The 25,618-nt window shown below is 32.0% G+C and overlaps 2 protein-coding genes across 2 annotated transcripts in view; one reads left to right on the forward strand and one right to left on the reverse strand.

Annotated features, from left to right (window-relative positions):
- Msh4 (mutS homolog 4) overlaps positions 1–6,329 on the forward strand; it is an 86,553-nt gene extending 80,224 nt beyond the window's left edge. The window contains exons 19-20 of the mRNA XM_027935258.2: positions 1,828–1,916; positions 6,024–6,329. Of these exons, the coding sequence (XP_027791059.2) occupies positions 1,828–1,916; positions 6,024–6,215 (281 nt within the window). The 3' untranslated portion in view covers positions 6,216–6,329. The remainder of the gene's footprint in view (positions 1–1,827; positions 1,917–6,023) is intronic.
- A 4,590-nt stretch (positions 6,330–10,919) lies between these two features.
- On the reverse strand, positions 10,920–22,654 carry Asb17 (ankyrin repeat and SOCS box containing 17). Its single transcript, XM_027935268.2, has 3 exons — positions 22,257–22,654; positions 13,348–13,627; positions 10,920–11,126 (listed from the first exon to the last, which is right to left on the reverse strand). Exons 1-3 carry the CDS (start codon positions 22,652–22,654, stop codon positions 10,920–10,922), a joined length of 885 nt encoding a protein of 294 aa, XP_027791069.2.
- Positions 22,655–25,618: the final 2,964 nt, after the last annotated feature.

The following is a 25,618-nucleotide window of genomic DNA, read 5'->3' on the forward strand; positions in this document are numbered from 1 at the left end:
GGTGTCACTAAGTTTCAGAGAGGGCTGCTATCTGGTCAGAGAGCCAGGCATGGGTGAGTTCAAGGCACGGGCAGGCATTCCAAGCAGGTTCAGAATTTGCAGTAATTTATAGTAAAGCCAAAATTATCTTTTCATGGCTTTGTGGTGAGATGCCCAATTTTAAGAAAAGATCAGGTTGGGTCTATCACTGTGTAGAAATATGTTACATGAAAGCCCTAGAAGTATGAATTTCTACTCTTACAAAAATGTAATTTAGTTTATAATTGCAAGTTAAATATTAAGTTGAAAATTGTACATTTCCTACACACTCTATTAGGAGTAAATTCCTTCTGTTTTCTTCAATTTCAGAGTATTACTAATTAAATGAGAATTATTACCAAATCATATGATATTCCTAAACTTTATTAGATACTTTCTACATAAGTAATTATATGACATATAAAATCATCACAGATTCGGAGAATTTTCAGTTGATCCATACATATAAGGTTCCAAAAACCATTTTAGCTATGGATGTGACTGACCCTGTGAGGAAAAGTAAAGCATCCTTGTTTTACTTTTCAAAATGGTAAATCAACTGGATAACTTATTTGTATCACATGTCTAGTCTTTATAAGCCTCAATTTCATTACCTATGAAATAGGGATAATTTTTTTATATAGAGAGAGTCATAAAGATTCAATGTTATCAAAAGTCAACTGCCTAGCATAGTACTTGGCAATGAGTAACTTCTCAATAAATATTGTCATTGCTTCCATTGCTTCTAAAGTACAATAAAAAATTGGCACACAGTAGAGTGCCTGCATGGCATTGATACAATACAATTAAGCTTTTAAAATACAAGAATAATAGTTTATACTTTGAATTTGCGTAGAGTGGTCACCTACTATTTTATCTTCTGAGAAATTCTAATCTCATAGTTTTGCTAGAGGAACATTCAGCTGTAAGGTTGTCTCTGTGACTCAACATTCTCATCATTTGAAAAAACAAATATCCTTCCACCTTCTATTAAACCAACTACTTTTTGTTTGTTTGTTTGTTTTGGTACCAGGTATTGAACCCAGATTGCTTAACTACTGAACCATAGCTCAGACCATTTTTTATTCTATATTTTTAGACAGGGTCTCACTAAGTTGTTGAGTCTGGCTTTGAACTTTTAATACTCCTGCCTCAGCCTCCTGAGCTGCTGGAATTGCAGCCAGTACTATGCTATATGCTAGGCAGCTGACTTTTGATAGTTTATTGAATTTTTATGAGTCTCTCTATATGAAAAATTATCCCCATTTCATAGGCAATGAATTTGAGGCTTATAAAGATTAGACATATGAAACAAATAAGTTATCTGATTGATTTACCATTTCAAAAAGTAAAACAAGGATGCTTTACTTTTCCTCAGAGGTCAGTCACATAGTTGCTGGAATACAGGCATGAGCCACTGTGGCCAGCAATTGACTGTTTTTGTAATTGTAATATTAATGTTATTATTTCCTAGTTACCTCTTTTCTTTCCTGTCTCAGAAGTATATTGAGAGTTAATTGATATTTGCCTTATTTGTCTGGGACAAGCAATTAAATCTAATAATTGGGAAGTTGTCATCCAAAACTTTGGAAAACTTAATTTTGAGAATTGAGCAGTTCAGAAATCCTTGTACAAGGGAAATTTAAATCTTTGGAAAAAATATTAACATCAGTTAAAACAAACATAAAAATATCATAAATAACTATTTTGAAGCCAGTTTTTTTATTTATAATTTTATTTATTTATTTATTGTTTTTTTTAGTTTCTTATTTATTTATTTATTTTTATTGGTTTTATTTATAATTTTAGGTTTAAAAGCAGCAGAGGTATCATCACTTCCACAATCAATTGTCATGGATGCCAAAGAAATCACAACTCAAATTGCAAGACAAATTTTGGTAAAAACCACTTTAACAATAAGAATTAATTGTTTTTCAAATTAAAAAAAAATGGTTTTAGTGTACTTTCTTATTTTGGCTTTGACCTAAATATCTTGTAATAGTAATACTTAAAATAATTAAATATTTAAAATATAAAGCTTAATTCTTAAGAAAATTATTTTTATTTCTCAACCCATTTTTGATTTGGCCTGTTATGGCTTTTCCCACCACATCAGCTACTAAAAGAGAAAAATTCAGCAGTTCAGTTTCTATATTAATTATTGCCAAATGAATTTATAATGAAAAAATAAGTATTTAAAAGGGACATTAAAAATAAAAATCACCATGCATGACATTTGTATTTTTATGGTTTTATGTAGCATTGAAAAGAAGAAATGAAGTAGTTACGTCTTTCTAATAAAATGATAAATAATAAATGTATTAGTTTTACTATCATTTTTATAGGTTTATAGAGGTTAAGTGATTTGTTACAAAGTAGTATATCCAACACTAAAAGCACATCTGTTGACTCAGAAAATCGGAAATATTTTTCATTTTTCAAATTAGGTTGCTTTGTAGTGTTTTAAAAAATTCAATGTGAAAAAAAAAAAAGAAAATTCAATGTGTTAAGTAAGTTGAGCTAGGTAGTGGGAATTTTCTTCAATAATAGTTTTCTTTCACTTTTTCTTAATCTGCCTTCCACTTTTTATTGCATTCTTTCCTTCTCTGATTTTTTAGACTGTCTCTATGACTTCACTTGCCTAATTACCACTTACATCTCTTCATCAGTAATTTTATCAGTGTTATCATTCTGAAGTACCTCTCATTCCATAATTTTTCAGATTTAATCTTGCCAAATTCCTGTTATAGGCCACTTCTTTGGTCATCTAGGCTTTAACTTTCCTAGTAATGTTTGAAAAATATTCTAGATAGTCTAATTTTATCCACTATAAAATTCTTACATTCTAACTTTAGTTGAATATTTTACTGAATATTTTTTTCTTCTCCTTTTATTGATCTCTATAACTCCTTTTCTGTAACTCTTTCAAAACATTTCCACCCTTTGTGAGCCCTTGTTGCACAATTTCTGCAAAATTCTGTTCTTGGAATATTTTTCACCCATCTCATATTTCTTCTTTTTAAGAAAAAAGATTGCTTTTCAGACTTTTTAAAATTAACTTTTCTGGGGTGAGGTTGTGGCTCAGTAGTACAGCGCTTTCCTAGAATGTGTGAGACACTGGGTTCGATTCTCAGCTCTACATATAAATAAATTAATAAAATAAAGGTTCATTAACATTTAAAAAATTTTTTAAAATTAACTTTTCTGTTTTATTTCCTTCTGAGTATTGTTTGTTTCATTTTTCTCTTTTGCTCATTCTTTTCTGCACTGATTTCCCTTTTTCTATGAATATGATTATGTTTTTTTTTCTTCCACCAAGAAATCCTCACACCAATTTCTTAAATTATTTTCCCATTTCTCTTTTTTACTGAAAACTCAGGAGTATCTATACTTTCTTCTTCTGCTATCCACTTGTAATCTTAATCTTTTTTTTTTTCTTTTTTTATTGGTTGTTCAAAACATTACAATGCTCTTGACATATCATACATTTGATTCAAGTGGGTTATGAACTCCCATTTTTACCACGTATACAGCTTGCAGATTCACATTGGTTACACATCCACGTTTATACATACTGCCATACTAGTGTCTGTTGTATTTTGCTGCCTTTCCTATCCCCTTCCTTTCCCCCTCCCTCCCCTCCCCTCCCCTCCCATCTTCTCTCTCTACCCCATCTACTGTAATTCATTTCTCTCTCTTGTTTTTTTTCCCCTTTCCCCTCAGTATTTTGAAACTTTTTTCTTAAATCCCAGTTAATCAAAACATCTTGTGTTTTTTTTTTTTTTTCTAAAATCACTTCTTATCTTCCATGATATCTCTATGGCACTTATCACTTCCCTTTCCTTAATTCTGTCTGTGCAGTTTTTCTCTTATGGACATTTTTATCCTCTTATTTCTTTGATTATTACTTATTTCCTTTCTTCACCAACACTTTATCTTTTTATACTTACTAAATATAAATGTTTATAATATTTTTCCCACCCCCACACTTTTTAAAAAATTTGCAGTCTTGGTGATCTCATCCTTTTTCACAGATTCTGTATCACTACTGCCCATCTCCAAATCTATATACATTTCCCCTTGACACCTTAGTCTACTTTTTAGGACAAAAATTGAATTGAGAATTACTTTTTCTGAAAACATCTCCCATATCTTTTCTTTCAAGCCTCCCAATGACCCATAAGAATCATCTATGTACCCCTCCTCTTAATTACATCTCATTAGGTCTGTGTAATTAAATTGTCTCTCTTTTCAATACCTCCTGCACACTTCTACCAGATTATCTTCTAATGCTTAGCTCTTACCAGATTGTTTGCCTACTCAGAAACATTCAGTTATTTTTTAACAATATAAAAGTTGAACTCCTTAGCCTAGTGTTAAAAGTCTTCTATATTATTTCTCAAAACATAGTTTTAAGAAATTAGAATCACCTGAAATGTTTGGTACATCTTAGATTTTTAAGGATCTCAGGAATTTGTGGCTCAGGAATTTGCTTTTTTTTTTTTTTTTAACCAGTTATCAGATGATTCTGAAGTTTGTTGATTTTTGTGTTAAGATCTTCTTTGTTATCTACACAAGCTTTACATTACTTCACTCAGTTTTGCATAATCCACATTTGTCACATTGAATTACTTGTCATTTCATCACTTTGACTTGATTGTGTAGCATGCTCTCCAATGTGCTTTGGCTGTTTCTTCTATGAAGAACACTCTCCCGTCTAGGTGCTTCTACTCATCAGGATTCATTCCAAATACTCCATTTAATTTAAGCTTCTCTTCATGTGATCTAGAAGTGAACTTCCCTTTCTCAGAACCTTTTATATTGCCCTTGTGGAACTTTTCATAATTGCCATAATAAATTGCTTAAAATAAGCCTTTTTATCACTAGACCACAAGCTCCTTGAGTTCTGATATTATATCAGGTTCACATTTTGTATTCTCCCTAGACACATATACACAAGCTTTGGGGTCTGGAACATAGATGGTAATAGATATCTAAAACTTGTTATTTGAATAATAGAGTAATGGTAATCAACTTATGTATTAAGTAGAAACATGGGTGAATATATGATAACCCTATTCTACCTCATGGAATCTTAACTCATCTTTTCCTATAATAAAAGTAGGAAAATATTTAGAATTCCTTGCTGTATTGAGAAAGAGTTGACAGGATTGTATTTCTGGGAGACTAACCAAGACTTTTCATACATAGTTGAGATTGAAAATGTTGATTCCTCTATCTAGGTCAGGCAAAGGTATGGATTAAGAATTTTTCAGCTGTATTTCCAATCATGAAGTACTATTCAAAAATGGAATATATAAAAGTCTTCCAAATTCTCATTTTAAATTTCTTGGGTATCCTCAAGTATAGTTTGTTAGGAATTAAGGCATAATTTTAAATAGCTATTTATGTTGTGTATTTTTAAAATGTACTATTCCCCTCCATGAATATTTTCTCTTAGACTCCAACAATTTCTACATATGAGTTCTGTTAGGGACAAGGAATTTTCTGATGACCCATTATGTCCACCAGTTTATCTACTGAGGAATTAAAATAGGAGACAGCATAGTGGTATATTTGGATAACATTAAAATTATGATTACTGTATAGCAATGAGTAGTGCTATTTGCCCATACCATTTTAGTGAAAAAGTATTTGTAGAACCTTTTTCTGTTGAATTTTCTATTACTGTTCTTGGTATTTTTATTGAAGAATTTGATTTATTTAACAAATTTTTTTTCATTGAAAAGCGATTTCTGAGGATTTAAGGTTCTGTCATAAAGTAGTAAATGTTCATAAGAAATTTCATTCTTCCAAATAGTATTTTTATTCTTCCAAATAGAATTTAAAAAATTTCTTCTAGTGTATTATTTTTACTAGTTGGATGGAACTGATTCTTATCTTTGAGTTCCTCCATATTTCTATAGATGTAGAACAGTGTCAAACTATGATTTAAATAAAATTGTATTCATTTTAAATTTATATCTGTGGATATTTAATAACAGCAGCACCAAAGGAGTACCCCGGAGATGGAAAGACAGAGAGCTGTGTATCATCTAGCCACAAGACTTGTTCAAACGGCTCGAAATTCTCAATTGGATCCAGACAGTTTGCGGATGTATTTAAATAATCTCAAGAAGAAATATGAAGAAGATTTATGCAAGGCTGAGCAAGTTCCAGGAAAAACTGAAGAATAATACAAGTCATATTTTATACTAATGAAATAATATATCTTTATATCAGGAACCTTGAATTAATTTATCTCCTAAGAGCAAAAGAAAATATTTACTAAATATTATATTTTAATTAAAAACCATATTATATTAACCTCAGAATTTTCATCTAAATATTCTAAAATGAACAAAAAATTGCTATTTTAATTTAACAAATGAGAACTATTTAAAGGAATGATCTTTATGTTAGAAAAAAGTATAAGGCATAACTTTTCTCTCATTTATGAAAATCACATTGCTAAGTTTATTTGCATTTATAAATTATAATTTAAAATATTACATATACCTTAACTTTAAAAAAAATCCTTTCTTTTTAGATCTGGAAACTTGTTTGAGTTTTTTTTTAACATTCTATTCTGAAGTAATATACCTTATAACTCAACAATTGCTGAATTGATACCCTTAGATTCCAATTATAAATGATTCTGATGTTAGAATGCTACTGAGAATTTTAACGTTCTCTTTTGGACATTCTAGATGTAGAAATAAGCATTTTGTAATGTTAAATCCTTTTAATTTTCTAGACATCCAGTAGTTCAATTTTTTCTTACTTTCTTCTTTTTTCTAATTTTTGTCTTGATCATCTTTATTAGGTAAATAAAAGGCAGTAAAAAGGAAATACAGTTTTTTTTATTTACCCCATTTGTTGTTTTACAAAGGAGCTGTTTATCAGAGGCATGTGGCTTATACAACCATTTCTGAGTTTACCCAAAGGTTATTCTTATTTTATAAATGGGCAGAAGAAAACAGAAGACTACCAGTTATTAATTAATTAGAAAGAGTCTTCTCAGGCATCTTATTTCCATATTCAGTAGGTGACTTATTCACATAATCACAGTATAAAGGCCTAACATAAGGAAGTTAGTCTTTTCTTGGGCAACTGTTATTCTTTTCTGTTGCTATGACTAAATACCTGAGAAAATAAAATAAAGGAGGAAAGGTTTATTTTGGCTTATGATTTCAGAGATTTTAGTCAATGGTTAGCTGGTCTATGGGAGACAAAACATCATGGTGAAAGCTGCTAACCACATAGTGGCCAGAAGCAAAAAGTGAGTGAGGAAGGAGCCTAGAACATATTATACTGTTTAAGGACATGCTGTCAGAAACCAATTTCCTCCAACTGCTTTCTACCTTCTAAAGTTTTCACCACCTCCAGTAAAGCCATCAAATTATGAACCCATCAATGGATTAATTCATTGATGGAGTTAAGAGTGCTTGTGATCCAATCATTTCCCAAGAGTCTCAACTCTAAACATTGCTGCATTGAGGTCCTTGTTGAAACACATTTGGGGAAAATTCAAATTATAACAGCAACTAAGTATATGGAAATCAGAGTATACATTTGAACTATTTATTCAATAACTGTAGTATCAATAGTAATTTAGCAAAAAATTATTCACAGACTGATTAAGGCCATATTTTGTTGACATATGCATGTTACATTTTATAAGATTTAAATTTGTTGACCTTATTAAACTTGCTCTAAGTATTCTAATATTAGTAGCCAGGTATTTTGAAAAAGTTATAATTTAAATGACTTACATACTTCCTTGAAAAAGTACATGTAAATTAGTGTTTTACACTTAATATGTATTAAATGTCTTGTTAGACTATTTATATTCTCTATTGTTATGTTTTAGAAAAAGAATATCACTCTATTTGTATTTTAACCTTAGCCACATTTTAATTCACAGTGTTTGTATTGAATTATATTTTATGTGATTATTCCTAAAGACATAATTTAGGCTTGTGACAAATTTCTAAAAGGCACGGAGGAGTAAAAGGTCATGGTAGATTGGGAGAGTGGGAAAGAAAATGTAGGAAGCAGTAAAAGGTAGAAGAGGAATAGGCAGTAGAAGAAAAACAGACAAGCAGAAACAGGTGAAAAGTATCAAACATGCTGACTATCATTTCTTCAAATGCATTAGCTTCCTTGTAGAATTAACCCTAATGTTAGGTTCCACTAGAGTTTTAAGAAAATTTTTCAGTTAAAGTTTTGATGCAAAAACTGCAGCCAATGATTAATCCCTCTTATTTTAGATTTGAGATATTGAAATAGAAATAGCTTTATATCTTCTTAAAATTAAATTACTTTTTCTTAAACTATTCTATGTATAGCAGAAACATAACAGAAAGCAAATCAAAGGAAGATATAATTATGTCACAAAGAGAGGGAATACAGGGGGGCACAATCCATTCTTTAATTTTCAGATCTATTCTGCTTTTCAGTTCTTTGTCTTTTTTCAAAATAAGATGACTATCTCATAATCCAGCCTTTGACATAAATACCTATTATGCCTTAGTAGTAATTCCTTTAACTCTACCTCAAAGCCATTCTATTAGTTCATTCTACCTTTCTCCTCACAGGATAAAGTCCTGTATAAGGTAGTCTTTTCAAGTCTAGAGTAAGATATGTGGAAATGGAGGAAAAAGGAAGCTTATCCTCATGCTTAGGAAGTGTTCATCTTAAAATTTACAAACAGTAAAATCAACTTTTCTGGGTACAGTTTTATGAGTTTTAATATATATTATGGTTTGAATATGAGGTATCCCCCAAAAGCTCACATGGGAGACAATGCAAGATTTGGAGGAGAATTGGTTGGGTTATAGCCTTAACCTAATCAATGAATTAATCCCTGATGGGATTAATTGGGTGGTAGCTGGAGGCAGTGGGATGTGGCTGGAGGAAGTGGTTCATTGGGGGCATGACTATGGAGTATATATTTTGTATCTGAAGAGTGGAATCTCTTTCTCTCTCTTTATCTCTCTATCTCTTCCTCCCTCCCTTCTCCTCCCCCTCTCTCCCTCTTCCTCCCCTCTCCCCCACTCCTTTCTGATTATCATGTGAGCTGCTTCCCTCTGCCATACTCTTCTACCATGATGTTCTACTTCACCTCTAGCCCTGAGGAATGTAGCCTGCCTCCTATGGACTAAGACCTCTGAAACCGTGAGCCCTCAAATAAACTTTTCCTCCTCTATCATTGTTCTGATTAGATCTTTTAGTCACAGCAGTGAAAAAGCTAACTAAAACATATTGTGGATTTATGTAACCACCACCACAATAGAGATATAAAAGTTATATCACTACAAAATATTACCCTGGCGTTGTCCCTAACTTTAATCCACCAACCACAGACCTACATTCTTTCCCTATAGTTTTTTTTGTTTTGTTTTGTTTTGTTTTTGCTTTCCAGAATTCCTAATGGATACCTGCATAGAGTATATAACCCTGAGATTTGCCCCTGTTGTTATGCCTTTCTATTGTTAGCTGACAAGGGTTACTTTGAATGTGCTTTAGTTTAAGCATTCATTCTTGGAAGGACATTTGGCTTTCCAGCTTTCGTTAATTATAAATAAAGTTACTATACATCTTCCTGTACTGTTTTTTGTGGGAGTATACATTTTCATTTACCTAAATTAAATAGGAAGCAACTCTCTGACCTATGGTAAGTTTATGTTTAACTTCATAAGGAGATACCAAATTGTTTTCCAGAATGGCTGTTATTTTTTGCATTCCCATCAGCCATATATAAGCATTCTAGTTGCTCCTCATGCTTACTAGTATATGGTATTGTTAGAGCTCTTACTCAAAATTTAGTCATTCTTATAGCTGTGTATTGAGCAACACTTTGTTGGAAATTTAAAGTTATTCTGGTAATTCGTTATCCAGCAGTGATGTTTTATTTCTCTTTTTTAAAAATTATTTTTAGCTTCTTTTAGCCTACTCTCTGACAGCACATTTCTAAATCTGTCCCTTCAAGCAAAAGCTTTTAGAATACTGTCTTACTGTTAGAAAGCCACAAAGGAAATCTAATTCAATAAATATTTACTAAAGACCAGTCAACACGTTAGATGTTGGAAATACAAAAGATATGACATCTAACTTTGAGAACCCCAGAAGTAGTAAAGAGAAAAAACACATACATTTGGATATATGTGGTAAGTACAATAATGTAATATATTACAGTAATATAATATTGTTACAAAGAATATTATTTCTGTGGCTCAAAGGGAGTTTAAAGAATAAAATATGTCTAACATTCAGGAAGGAACAGGCATTTTAGATAGCAGGATCAGCAATATGTAGAACCAAGGGCATGAAACAATAAGCATTTTATAAATGTTTTTGTTGTTGAGCAGTGGGAAAGGGGTGGTGGTGATGATAGTGGTGGGTGTACACCATGATTATATTTACATTTTAATAATATAACGCGATTGGTAGTATAAATGATTTTAAGATGAGATTGAAACAAGAGTCAGAGATCAGTTTAAGAGAATATTTCAGTAGAATTGATGAGGGTTAAAAGTAGAAACAATGTTTGTGTGAGGTAAAGAGACTGGAGAGGGTAGAATGACTGGTGAGGGATAAAAGACATTTACTTCAAAGAAAAAAGAAATTTAGTGACTGAACCAAATTTAGTGACTGATCTGATTTTTTAGTTAGAAGTTATTATGTGTTGAATATGTCCCCCCCAAAAAATATATGTTGATGTTCTAACCCTCAGAACCTCAACATGTGACTGTATTTGGACATAGAATAACTGCAAAGGTAAATAAAGTCCTTGTATATAATGAACCTCAAAAAAACTTTCATGAAGTTAATAATTTATTAACTTCAAAGCGGCACAATGGTGAGCATCTTTAAAGGACTTAGGATAAAGATGCATATTAGCTTTCTAAATTCAGGTAGCTCTGTAGATGAACAGGAATTACGAGTGAAAATATTCCATTTGGGAGCATATTGTTGGTTAGTAGTTGAGTCCTGATGGTTATTCTGCAAAGATGTAATAGTTCACATGGATCTTTGTATCTTGTTGAAGGAATGTATTCCAACCAATTTGCAATAACTGGATGTCTTCCTAAGCTCAGTTGTGTCTGAAATAAGGGAAAAGTTTTTGTCATGTTAATCATTGGATTAGTCCAAATTTTTAGCAGTTTTATTTTTTTTACTCAAATTCAGAAAAAAATGCTAAATTTATTTAACTCTTATAGCCTTTTCAAAAATATTTTCACCCAAGGCAGGTATTTTTTTTCCCATTTTATTACTAACAATGATAAAGTTTAAATAGTGTTTGTAAGAATACATACCAAATTGTTTACCACTATGGCTAAGTAAATTTTTAATTTTATATGATCATACTTATATTTTATCAGTTTATTGTTAATGTGGCCATATATTAGTGGGTGTAAAGATTTTCAATGCTTAGGACCTATTTCAGAGATTGATTCTATGGGTCTAAAGCTGGACACAGACAATGTAAATCCTAGAAGTTGTTCCCTGGTGGTTCCAGCCACTGTAGAGTAAAAATTAACACATAGAAGGCTTACTAGAGGCTTCTCCAAATTAAAAAAATAATTACGTTTTTTTGAAGGTATCTCTTTAAAAATATAATTCTAGAGGTCAAAATGTTAATAGATTGACTTGGTATTCCTGTATTACAAATGTATTTCCTAGTAAAACCTATACTCTTCAGGCTCCATGACACTTTCAATTATTTAACTATATTAGATACATACACATTCATTATTTATTCAATCATTAGTTACTTAAAGAATATCTAATATATCCTCAGCATTGTGATAGGCATTTGGGATAATTGCTAGGGAATATAAATGAGACACAGTTTTTGTGCTAAGACCCATGGTGTAGACATCGAGATATCTAAACATTTACTTACAATAAAATATATGTGCTATGATGGGGAACCTACTTGGAAGTGTTCTTTTTCAAGCAATTTAATCCTTTATCTTCTTACACAGTGCTGTTTTAACTTATTCAACTGCAATTGATTGGAAATTCTTTGCCACTCAGGTGGGTAATTTTGGTCAACTTACTCTATCCTAGTATTTTCTTCCTGTAGTGATACCTCAGTAATAGCATTCATGGAATTGGTTGAAAATTGATACGTTCTGGAATAATTGTGCAGAACTAACACTGAACAAGGACAAGCAAGTTGCTGAAAATGCAAAAAAAAAGTTATTTTTGTTTTAAAAGTGGGTTGCCAAAATAATTTGACCTACTTGTTTTCCTTACAATTGGCAAAGGCATTGCTATTTACTGTTGAGTCACTAAGAAAAAAAAATACAGCAGAGTTATATCTCTATTAGTTTATTTCTGGAGTGGGAGAATTGTTCATTCTTTTATTTAAAGAGTGGGAGAACTGTTCATTCCTTAGTAATTTGGTTTAAGTTTATAGGAATAACTTTAAAAAGGCATTTCTTTCTACTAGTGGGCATGGTACAATTTGATTCTAGAACTTGCTGTTCATTTTGAAGGGTGAAAATTTTCTATATAGATGGTCAATTTTTTTTTCTCTAAGCCTGGTTTATTTTGAAAACCTTAGAAGAAGATCTTTACCACTTCTGAGATATATATTATTAGAACAAATATTTTAAGACTTTATGTCTTTATAATGATTAGAAGTGTTTGGAATTTTGAATGGAAAAAAATATGTTTCTTAGTATGTGATTTTATTTGTAAAGAGAAATGCAACTTTCATTTCTAAATATCTTATTGGAAAAGAGGTCTGCAAAATGTTTAATCTACTTTGCTTTTTGTTTGTTTGTTTGTTTTGACACAGAGATTGAACCAAGGGGTGCTTAACAACTGAGCTACATCCCAGAACTTTTATTTTTTTATTTTGAGATAGGGTCTTGCTAAGGTGCTTAGGGCCTCACTAAGTTGCTGAGAACTGGCTTTGAACTTGCAAACCTCTTGCCTCAGCCTTCTGAGCCTGGGACTATAGGTATGTGCCGCTATGCCCTGCTCTATTTTGCTTTTAAGAGACAGAATTCTTAATAAACACAGCGGCTTATGTTAATAATATTTAATAATATACAACTATATAGTAACACTAAATAAACTGTAAATTTAACTTTTAAAATTCTTCCATATTGAGGAAATCAAAATTATAAAGTAAAGGACTAATTTTTAGCTAATTTGGATTTTGCCTCTAATTTTTAATTAATAAGCATATGATTAATTTGTCACAGGATATAATCTGTAGGTTAAAATTAACTTTTTAATTTTACCACCGCAGTTTTATCTTAAAATTCATCATCAGTAGAAAAACCCAGAGAACAATATTTTACTTACCTCTATTTCCCTGATTGAAATGGTGGAAAGCACTCTGGAACATAACACTAAACATGTTTTGGCATCTTCCTCAATGTCAATCAATTCATGATCAACCATTATTCTCACTCTTGAAGGATACAGCAATATTGTTAAGACAATATTGAGAGGGTTTTTTTCTCTTTCTAGGATTCCATATTGCAGGAGTATTTTTAAGATGTTAGACTGTCTTGTCTGAGCTACATAGAGTAGAGGTGTGACGCCACTTAGTGGGCTTGGACAGTATACTGGTGTGAAAGTTCTGTGAGTCAAACAAACAAAAACTTTATTGAATACAGAATTAAGAAATCCTTTGAATAGTAATAGAAAAATAATAGCATTATTTTAAATATTGTCTTAACTTTTAAAGTCTACCTTTATATATAAAGTGTAATTTACATTTACATTAGTATGCCTTATGAAGAGTTTTTCATTGTGTAAGTCTAGACCAAACTGAAGGATAAAAGAAAACTCCTACCAAACATCTGAAGTCCCCTTTACACTTGAAGAAAGGTAAGCAAAAAAGATTTATAGTGTGTGGAAAGGGGTTACTTGTAGTCACAGCCATTCTGTGTTTCTCATTTGAGAAAGCCATAGTGATTAGAAACATAGTATAAAACTCGTGAAGCTCTGGAAAAAATCTAAAAAGGAAAATTATTTTTTACAATTTTACTTTTGTTAACAGAATTATGGAACCATTTGGTATCTTTTTGTTTGATTTTGTTCTTGATCATGTGTCACATATGAGCTTGAATTGAGATTGAAGATTAGGTGAAAAAGGAGTAAGTATAGCTATCTTAATTCTATTTTTTCATTTTCATAAAATTAGAATGAGCTTAAAAATGTAAATTAGGATGAGAGCTATATCAGGTTCCTTAGGGCAGAATTTTATTTTTCTTCAGAAGTAAAGTTTTGATTCCTCTAAAATCTTTTTTCCTGGAGTGCTGCATGATGGCTACACTTGAAAAATTTTCCTCTCTTCTGACAGAATGGAACTTTTTTTCCTAATGTTATGCAGTGTTTGTAATTGTTTCATTTAGTAGACTTTGGTGCTTACTATTGAGTTGGTTGGTGTAAATGTAGAGTAAACATGGTGGTGGTGTTTTTGATCACATGGAAATCTATATTAACAGGTCAAATTTGGCCAAGTAACATGGCTTTTAAGACCACGGAAAGGGAAATTTGGTTAATGATCCTTTCCTTTGGGATTATCTTGGCTGACCTAATAAAATACTAATATACACTGCACAATAGCATACAAGTATAAATATTGGTATGAGACAACTAGGCAGAGCAAGGAAAGGAAGCTTTAAGATTGTGTATATTTAATTAAGATGGAAGGCAGCATGATATAACAGTATACAGTGGAGTTTCTCCTAACTGTGTGATCTTGGGTAAGTCATTCTCTTTGTCTCAATTTCTTCATGCATTTATGTACTAATTTGCTTATTCTTTTGTTAATTGATTTGTTTAACACTAGCTTGTGCAGAATGTACTGAGAAGTAGCTATATAGAGATTAAAGATGCAGTCCCTGATTATTTTGGTCTAATAAAGAACAGACAAGTAATTCAACACAGTAAATATAAGGTAATAATTGCTGCAATAGAAGTAAGCTTGAGGTAATGTAGAAGTACTGAGAAGTGGCACTTGACTCTACTTAGAACAGTCACTTCCTGTAGGTTATCCAGGAACTTAGACTGGCTTTGGGGATTGTTATACAAGACTAGCTACATAAAATAAATGTTTTGTTTTAGATATATTGTTTTCAAATTATTTTTATCTGAAGAATTCTACAAAACTCAGAAAAAGGAGTATCTCTGGTTGAAGTGGATTTGAAGGTGCTAGAGCCCTCCCCACTATTAGTTCCCTGGTTAGGAACTTCAAAAATTATTGTTAGAAAATCATTAAACTAACTAGCTTATCTCCAAAGCTTCACTGAGCTCTGAAATGTCAGAATTTTGTAATTGAAAAAAAATAGTATGTTGCAGTGCAAAGTAGCATTTTAGAAGTCAAAAGGTGAATCTTTGCCCCTAGCACAGTGTGTGTGTGTGTGTGTGTGTGTGTGTGTGTGTATTTATCCTCATTCTCTACTGAAATATCTTGAGGTGAATATTTTCATGGACATATCATCTTTTTCACAGATACTTTTAATATGTAACCAAAATTGAACTCTTAAACTACTTCTTTTGTGTTATCGATCATTGATATTCTGTTTTCCAAACTACCATTATATTTAGCTCTTTCACATTTCTTTGCTTTGTATATGTTCTCTTATTTTTTCAATGCTAAGTCTAGTTCATTTTAGAAGACCCTGTCCAAAAAATTCTTTCATGATATCTTCTTTGAATACTCTGAACTTTATCTTATTCTTGGCATTTTGAGCATACCTCACTTAAGTTCTTATTATTTTGGAAAACTTATTTAAATGCCTTTAAGCTTTCATTTTTATCATCTTACAAAATAAATGGCTGAGCAAAATTATCTGTAAAAAATCAAAGCTCCAAAAAGACAGAAATTTTGTGGTTTTTATCCACTATTGTATCTCTAAGTGCCTAAAATAATACTGGGCATATATAATATAGGCACTCAAATATTTTTAATTGGAATTTGTCTTTAATCTTCACAAGATTTTTGGTGATATACAATCATTTAAACTTACCAAAGCCAATAAAATTTATTCATCTTGCTACTTCTTAAGAAAGCTAAGTTGCCTTAACTTTATAGTATTGGAATTCAGGAGACTTGAGGAACAAAATAAACCTTAAGTGGTCATTTTTAAGATTTGAGATACTAGTGGATTTAAATAAATTAAAATTGTGATTACCTTTAGAAATATTAAATGAATATTGCAAAATGTTGAAAATATAACTAAAACTCAAATAAGTTTAAAATGAAATTAAAAAGTCTAATCAGTATCCAAATGATATATGATTAATCATCATATTTAAAGAGAATGGTACTATAAACCAAAAGTTGCTTAATCTGTAGTGACAGTTAATTATAATAGTATTGATATGGATAAAGTAAGGCAAGCAAAGCAAAATTCAGTTTTAAAATGTAAGGCTAATGAACTGAACCCTCTGTATCTGAAAACCTGTCATATATGCTTATGAACTGGTGTTAGGGTCTGTAAACAAGTCAAGATGGCGCCTGGCAAAATGCCAGAGGGAGTGGTTTGTGAAGTAACGCCAGGGAGCCATTAAGTGTGGAGATTCCTTATTGGTTGACTGCTGTATCTAGTTTATGTTAATTAAGATAAGCTGTGTGGAATGTATATATACCCCTCCTGTCCTACAATAAATGGCTCCCACTCCTGCTGTATCAATGTACACAAGTTGTTCGTCACCCCCCCCCCCCCCCCCCCCCCGTTATTTTGCTGCAGCCGGACTGCCGCAAACTGGATCATAATATTTCCATATAGACATGCAAAGGATGATTCCGTTTTGTAGCTATAATTATTTCTAATTTTTTTCTAACCATTCTCCTTTGGTTTCTAGCTGACAAAACTTAGTAGATGCTTCTCCATATAATTTTATCTCTGTGGTATTTAACACAGAGGTTCTTGAATCCATGTTTCCCTTTTCTTCAGACTATTGTCTCACTGTTCCCCATCTATCTCTTTGGCTATTCCTTCTCAACTCCCCTGCACAGTCTCCTTTTCTTCTGCCTCATCATCTAAATAATATATGGCCTTTTGAACAATTTTAATTTGATTCAGGAAATTTCATACATGACCACAATTTCAACTACTGTCTACTCATTTATTTCAACAAATATTTAATGTATACTATGTGCTAGGCACTGCTTTAGGTGCTTTGGATACATCAGTGAATAAATAAAAACTCTGTTGCCTTGCTTATGTTATAGTAAACCATTACTGACAATACAGGATGTATACAGCAAACAAATTTTATATGTTAGGAGGTGCTAAATTCTGTGGAAAATAGAAAAAGTAGCACAGAATAAGAAGTATGGATATACTGGGAAGTGTATTGAGGGCATTTTCCATTTTTACATTGGATGCTAAAAGAGGTCCTTACTAAAAGATGACATCTGAACAAAGACTAGAAAGGGATAAGGTGCCCTTTAGATATTTAAGGGCCCTAAGGCAGGAGAGTGTACCTGGAGTGGGGAAGAAGGGAGCCAAGTGTGGTTGAAAGGTTGAAAAGGGCAAAGAAGGGTAGGATATGAGATTAGAGGAAATGAGATACCACACTGAAATGAACCTTACAGATTATTATAAGAACTTCACCTTTTACTCTAAATGGAATGGATAAGCCATTGGAGAGTTTGGTTAGAAGTGTAGCATGACTGGCACTTTGTTGAGAACTTGCTATAGGACAAAAGGAATAAAACAACTTAGCTTGGAACAGGGTGACAACAGTGGAGGTGGCTCTATTCCATAAATTGAAAACAGAAGCAGCAAATTTCCTAACAGAGTAGATGTGGGATTTAATAGAAAGACATCAGGGATGACACTATAGAGCTAGCCATGTACTGTACATCTCTACCTGGATATATCCCTTAGGCAGTGCAAACTCCTACACCTAAAACTGAGTTTTCAGATTCCTTGTAATGTCTAGAGAGGCTTGTGGTCATGTGTGGTAAGTTAAATGATGACAAAAGGAACTTTGCACATGTGATTAGGAAAAGGATCTTGAGATGGAAATTATCCAGGTAATTGCAAGGGTCCTTACAAGAAGTTTTGGAGAATGATTGCAGGAGAGTCAATGAAGGATATATGATGACCCTACCATGCTGCTGAAGTCATGCTGGCTTTGAAGATGGAGGAAGAGGCTGTGAGCCAAGAAATGTAGGTGGGCTTTTGAAGATGATAAAGGTAAGAGAACTGATCTGCTTTAGAGCCTCCAGAAGTAGTCAGACCTTCTGAAATTTTCATTTTAGTTCCATAAGACTCGTTTTGGACTTCTGCCTCCCAGAACTATAAATTCATGTTGTTTTCAGCCATTAAGTTTGTGCCTTTAAAAAACCCCAAAAACAGCAGCAACAGGAAATTAATGCAATCATCAACAAGTCTGAACTTTTAGAAATCAAAGACTAACTTTTCCCTGATTCTTCACTTCTAATAATATACTATTCTGTTTTAAAATTTCTCTTTTTCTCTGTCTGCTGCTGCTTCAGTTTATTATTATGACTTAACTGGACAGTTGTGATACAGAAGTGTGGTAAAGGTTGGGGAGGAAGGTGGTAGAGCAGAATTATTTCTCCCTCTTTTCATTCTATAATTTTGACCTTCATTGCCTGGGTATCCCTATGATATCATTTAAATCCCTCTATATGGCCTATAAAAGCCCCTGAAGCTTTCATTCAGGGCTTAGTCTTTAGCCACTTCTGATTCTCATCTCACTTTCTAGCTGTTACTGAACTGCCTGAAGTCATTGGAGACAACATATTGTGGTGTTTCCCTTAGTTTTAGTTGCCTTCCCTCTGCCTACATTACATTTTTTTTTCAAGGGGAAAAAAGGGAAAATTTTTGTCTTTTAAAAATCAATTGAATGCATCCCTTTTTCTAGAGACTTTCTCTGATACACACTCTTTCCCAGTAGTATTAACAATTTCCTTCTCTGCTTTATCTGTAGAAGCTTGTATTTTGGCACTTAGAGTGTAATTATAATTTTTTCCCATTTATGCCTCACTATTATGTAAGCTTTCCAAAATCAGAAAAATGACTACCTTTGTCTTTCTATCTCCAACAAGTTGCATGTAGCTTGACACTTAGAAAATGCTTAATAAATGATTATTGTTACTTTAAATGAATGACATCATTTCCCTTTAGCCACTTATAATCTGTTGCACTGTGGCATTAGAATGTTTGTTGCTGGTTTGTTGTAAAAATGAACAAATTCCTTTTTTCCCCATTAATTCTATCTCCTCTACCCCAGGGACTTTGTAAATGTAGTATAGAAGTTTTGAATATGGGTAATAATGAGCTGTTCATTATTATAATAGGGATATTATCAAATTAGAGTGTACACAACAGAGAGTGACCAAAGAATGATTCTGCTGTAAAAATAAACAGATAGTAGGAAATTAAAGTAATTGTTTTGAGGATATAATAGCTGTGTTAAAATATTTGAGAGGTTTCCATGTAGAAGAAAGAGTATGCTGTTTTTTAAAGCTAGAAAGGCATATTAGAGAAAGGGAAGCAGATTTCAGCACACTGTGAGAAAGAAGGATCAAATAAATCTATCAAAATTCACTTTTTCATGCAACAAAATCTTGGTTGAGCACTTGCTCAATATGTGGCATAGTTCTAGGCACTGAGGATTCAGTGATGCAGTAGTCAAAGTTCCTGTTCTCGTAGAGCTTACTTTTATTAAGGGTAGAATGAGAGCAAACAAATCAATGAAAGAAACACAGATAGCAAATACACAGTGATTGGTGCTGTGCAGAGAATGGAAATAAAATGCTCTAATAATGATTAACTTCTTTAGAATAGGTGATTAAGGAAATTCTCTCTGTGGAAATATTATTTATTTATACTGAGACCCAACTGTTAAGAAGAAGTTAGTTATGGGAATGTCTGAGTGAAGAGATTTTTCAGGTGAAGGGAGCAGTTATAAGGCCTCAAGGGCAGGAATGAACTTTAAGATGTTCAAGAAGGGTCTGTGGGGTTCAATGATAGTGATCAAATATAGAGAATAACATGAGACTAGATTTGAAGGAAATATTGAGGGCCATTCATGTAGGATTTTATAAAAAGGGGTATTGTTTGATACCATTTGTAGTGGGAAAACTTTGGAGGATTTTGAATATGGGTAATAATGAGCTAATTTACGTTTTAAAAAGGTCACTCAAATGTCCAAGTCAAGAATAGATTATAGGGGTGGGAAGGGAAGAATGAAACCTGGAAGTCTAAGAGTCTATTGCCATATCTAGGCAGGAGAAGAGGGTAGCTTCACTTAGGTTAGAAAGAAGGAAATGAAAATAAATTGGCTATGTTTTACAGATATAGGCAAAAGGACTTGCTCATTTGTTGTTAAAGGAAAGAAAATAATCAAGAATAAATCCCAGATTTCTGCCTTGAGCAATAGGGTAGAACAAAAGGAGCTGTGAATCATGTGGGGGAACTCACAGAGAGGAACAGATAAGGAAAAGGATAAGTTAGATCAATATTCTGTTTTGTTTTTACTAAGTTTGACATACCAAGTGGCAAAGTTAAGTAGATAGTAGAGGGAGTCTGGAGCTGAAAAGAGAGGTCAGAGCTAGAGATAAAGCTTTTGGAGACTTTGGTATATACATAATATTTAAAATTATGGGAATGGGTAAAGCTTTGTGGGAAACAAAAGGATTCCAGGCAAGGAACTGATATATCCCTGGAAATAGTTAACTCTATATTATTAGAGTTGTTCAGAGACCAGGGAGCATTGGCCAGGGATGCTATGCAAGAGGCTGCTGCCTACAGTTAAGAGTTTACCAAAAAATTCTCATTCTTCATTCATATCTAAAATTCTAAGATTCTGAAAAATTCAAGTGATGCTGTAGTAAATAGAATTGACCTGTAATGAGTTTTTATCTTATATATGATTCTAAGTCAAAATTTATTTCAAAACTGTATTTTAAAGTAATTGATAATGGCGACTGGGATGTAAATAGCTTAGTTGTAGAGCACTTGCTTAGCATTTACAAGGCCCTGGGTTTGATCCTCAGCACCAAAAAGAAAAGAAAATGTTGTTCATGGCCCTCTGTAGTGTTCTACTGTGTGTTTCTCTTTTTTTCATTTTTTTTTCTTTCCAATTTTCTTCTCTCCCTTCTGTATATTATTTCTTTTTCTTTATTCACTTCTGTTTTACATAGGCATTACTTAGTCAAGTTTGTGACACACAGCTTTAGAAGTGCTGCTGTCTCCTGTATTAACAAATATACTGGTTACTTAAGACAACAAAAAGTGCTCTTTGGGGTTTTTAAATTGATATTTCCAAACCATAGCTATCAGTCCATGTACTTGGGTAATCATTAAGAAACACAGTCCAGGAGTTTTTCAATAGCACAGTGATACACAGTCCAAAAAAAAACCTCTGCTTCAGGTAGAACCTAAATTGAATTAGTCTTTAATTGATCTGTTTTTTCTTTGTACACCTGCTCCTGTCATTGTGCCTAGCACAATGTTGCATATATAGTATGATGATCAATACTTCATTGAACAAATGAATAAATGCACATCTATTCTAATAAGATTAATACCTAAAAGCAAAGAATAGGTTGGAGTTAATACAAATTAGATAACTTCAAAAACTATGTTACAGACTCTACAAGGAGGTCACTTTTATTTTATGAGATCCTCAGGTAGTCATTAGGTAAATTGACAAGTTCAGACTATGTAAAAATTTGGCCCTATAACAGATTGCGGTTGGAACTTGATTTTCTTTGTGCTCATGTGTGGAAAATTTGCAGTCAAATTTATCAACATTTAACATACAAATAGGGAACTATGATGTTTAATAAATAATACTAAGTGAATATGTTTGTATATTCTGTATTGTACTCTGAAAGTCAACTAATACACGAATTATAAATATACTATTTGATATTCTCAAAAAGATCAGAGTATCACACAAAACAATGTTTTGTCTTATTAAAGAAACCTATATTCTGTAACATTGCATTACATTGATCCCTAATATGTAAACTATATAAAGCAGAACCACTAATATTTTATTAGTACATAACTACGTTCAAGTAGGTAAAAGTTTATCAACTACATAAGAAATAAAGGAGTGAACAATGAGCAGTTGAGTCAGGATTTATGACTCAGGTGTGAATAAATGCACATCTATATACAGCAACTATACTTATTAATTGAAGAGAAAAGAAGAATTATAATCTCCTAAAGGTAAAAATTTCAATGGTAAAAACATAAGATTATTACCTCCATATCAGTGCCAGGTTACAACTTCGGTCTTGAACATAGTCTTTTGTCTTCTTAAGAAGCAATTCCACAAAATCAGGATTACCTTTTCTGGCAAAAACCCAGTACAGAATTGTATTCACACATATTTCAGTAAATTCAAGGTTAAAATTTAGTTCAAAACGGTATCCTGATTTTTCCACAAATGCAATATAATCTGTGAGTAGTATGTCAAACCCATCCAAGTCGACATACCTCAGAATTTTTGCCAGTGTTCTGTAAATCCTAGGTTCATAACAGTGATATCCCCATTGACCCAAAAACTGCAAGGAGGGTCTCTTAACAGTTTTGTCAATAAGATTGCAGAATATATTGCTTCTTGGAAAAGAAGTCTTACGACATAATTTAGATTTACTCATTGCTTCTTAAGGCAGCAGTATAGAAATAAAATCACAGGTAGTCATACTGTAATCCTTTAGTTACATATTTTGATAATGTGATAGCCTTTACTCCACAAACAGTGTCCTTTAAACTGTAACCAGGGTAAAAATGTCAAATGAAATGTTACCATAAAGTACTGATGACATCACAATAGATGCAGATCTGTCATCAGCATAGGTAAGAAATTTTGGACTCTCTATGTAACTGATGGCATTTGAGAGAGACACGGACAGAAATGGCGTCGGGGAAGGAGCTAAGATACAATATTTTCAACTTCCCCAAAACTCACCACAAGCTACTTTGTATGTTTCTCAAGTGCTGAAAGCACGGTTTATATATTACATTAAACAATATTAATCAAACTCATTATTCTTTTTAGTCTAACATGTAAACAAATAGAAAATAGAGTAAAAGCACATTCTTACATTACACTAAATAATATTAATAAACAGATTGATTATATTTAAGCTTATTATGTAAACAATAGACAATCAAGTACTATTGTCTTCATGTTCTGCATGAATACCATTTATTCTCACTTAATCCTCATAGGTTATTTTCCCTATTTTAGAGTTGAGACTGATTTGTTAGCTAAAGTAACTTGCTAACTTGTGTATATTCATTCCCAGAGAGACAAGAATGGAGTAAAATATTAAATAAAATTCAAAAATTTTGTCTTGGATTCTATATTTTATAGATATTATTCTTCTATAAACAAGGAGAATATATATACAATTTGTATATTAAAAGTTCTTCAATCTTGGTATGGCATCCTTGTCCCAATTTTTTAAAAAAGGAAATATGTTATGGTTGTTTTATTATTGTTTAGTAGCTTATGTTTCAGCCACCTTTCTATGCCATTCACAGAGTTGTCAGTAATAAATGTGACAACCTTGGTTTTATGTATTCCATGTATATATGTATTAGCATTTTTAAAAGGCACTTATGTGTTCTCTTTTTCCTTTTCCCTCATTTTTACTTAAATCACACAATTGATGTGTCTTTAGTAAGAGGAAATGATAACTTTGGATTTACTATAATATAGTTCTACCAATATTACATTTAATTTTGTAAATTCTGAAGTCTTTTTCTCACCATGCAACCTAATAACAATTGTCATCTTTCTGAAAACCAAGGGTTTAGTTGTTTTTCTCTATTCTTTCTTTCTTCATTTTCTCAAAAATACATTTCTAAATTGAACTATTTTTATTGATTTCTTAGTAATATGCATAAAAGTTGTAAAAATTGCAACATTATAAAGCCAATGAAAATCTCTTGAGATATTCATGTTAGTAATTATGTATAACCTTCTAAATACTTTTATGCTAATGTATGTGTATACAAAATAATATATAGGTGTATTATTCTATATTTTGTTAATTTCATACAAATTGGATAAAATTACCATAGTTCAATGAGCTGCTTTTAATTTATATACCAATATGTTATGGGCACTTTGTAGGACCATGTGTAATAAAAGATAACTTTTATATACGAGGCACTGTTAATTGTACTTTAGATATTAACTACTTTAATATTTAAAATAACTATACAGGTAAGGAAGCTAAGATATAGTGCTTTTTGAGCAAGAATGTCTTGTCCAAGATGATGTCTAATAATTTGTAAAGCTAGGGTTTGAATGCAGGCAGGATGGGGCTAGAATCTTCACCTCTACCCTAGTGCTTCTCCAAAAAGAGAAAACTACATTTTCATTTTTATGGATAGTTTATGAATATAGGTCATGAAACAAGAGCTCTATGATTATATATAAATAAAACTGAGATAAACATATGATAGATTAATCTTGGTTTTGGAAAAAAGTGTTTGAGAATATATATTAAAGTAATAGAAATATAAATCTCTGGATATATAAATAAGAATGATTTTCCCTTTTTCCTTTATAATTTTCTGCATAATTTGAATGTTAGTGAGTATGTATTTTTTGTAATCAGAAAAAAACAAGTTATGTTCACTTTGAATATAAAAATTTGAACAAAGTAAGCTAAAATTGGTACTGTATTAATTCTTTAATTTTTTAAATTATAGCCATTACTAATGGTAATTATCAAAACACATTTAGTAGACAATCTACTAGTTAACATATATTGATTCCTCTTGTTCTTTGACTGTAGTAGGCAAGTGCTTTGTATGCCCTTTTTCATTTAGTTCTAATAATTTTCTATTGTTACCCCCATTTTGTAGTTGAGGAACCTGACGTTTACATGGGTTAAGCCACTTGCCAGAGGTCATATAGCTAGTAAGTAGCAATGATTTGAACCAAGACTGTATACACAGTTTGTGCTCAGCTGCCCTAATACTTTAGTGTATCTATACTATTTGTCCATAGTGTGTGGCTTATGCGTCTCATGTTTATGGAAAGCCCTCAGTAAAATCGACAGAAGTTTAATGGTACTACAAATATATTTGACAGCTTTAATAAATGTCTTTGCTTAAAAATGTTACATATCAGTTTCATACATTTTATATTAATGATTGAGAAGTTGTGAGGTTATTTTTCTTTTAAAAAAAATTTTTAGTTGTCAATTTACCTTTATTTATTTATATGCAGTGCTGAGAATCGAACCCAGTGCCTCACACATGCTAGGCAAGTGCTCTACCACTGAGCTACAACCTCAGGCCAAGAAGTAGCAAGTTTTAACAAATACTTTTTTTTTAAAAAAGATACTTAAGATTGAAAACCTAGGCATGAATTTTATGTTGGTTTCTGTGTGTTGTGATTAGGTTAAAACCACTTCTATCTGATACGTGGATGCTGATCCATCAGTGAGAGGAGAATGGAAGAACTTTAATTGGGTGAAGGGGAGGGGGAATGGGGGCAGGAAAGATGGTGGAATGAGGTGAACATCATTATGGTAGGTACATGTATGATTGTACATGTGGTACAACTCAACATCTTGTATAACCAGAGAAATGAAAAGTTG

This window comes from Marmota flaviventris, chromosome 10, assembly GCF_047511675.1.
Source record: "Marmota flaviventris isolate mMarFla1 chromosome 10, mMarFla1.hap1, whole genome shotgun sequence".
Classification (NCBI taxonomy): Eukaryota; Metazoa; Chordata; class Mammalia; order Rodentia; family Sciuridae; genus Marmota; species Marmota flaviventris.

What these genes read in the sequence shown, in the direction of transcription:
- Asb17 (XM_027935268.2), bottom strand. Translation starts at nt 22,654, where the DNA reads ATGAGTAAATCTAAATTATGTCGTAAGACTTCTTTTCCAAGAAGCAAT. An exon ending in AACCTGGCACTGATATGGAG is followed by an intron (nt 13,628 to 22,256) that starts GTAATAATCTTA and finishes TTTGACTCACAG; the next exon opens with AACTTTCACACCAGTATACT. An exon ending in TTTCAATCAGGGAAATAGAG is followed by an intron (nt 11,127 to 13,347) that starts GTAAGTAAAATA and finishes CCCTTATTTCAG; the next exon opens with ACACAACTGAGCTTAGGAAG.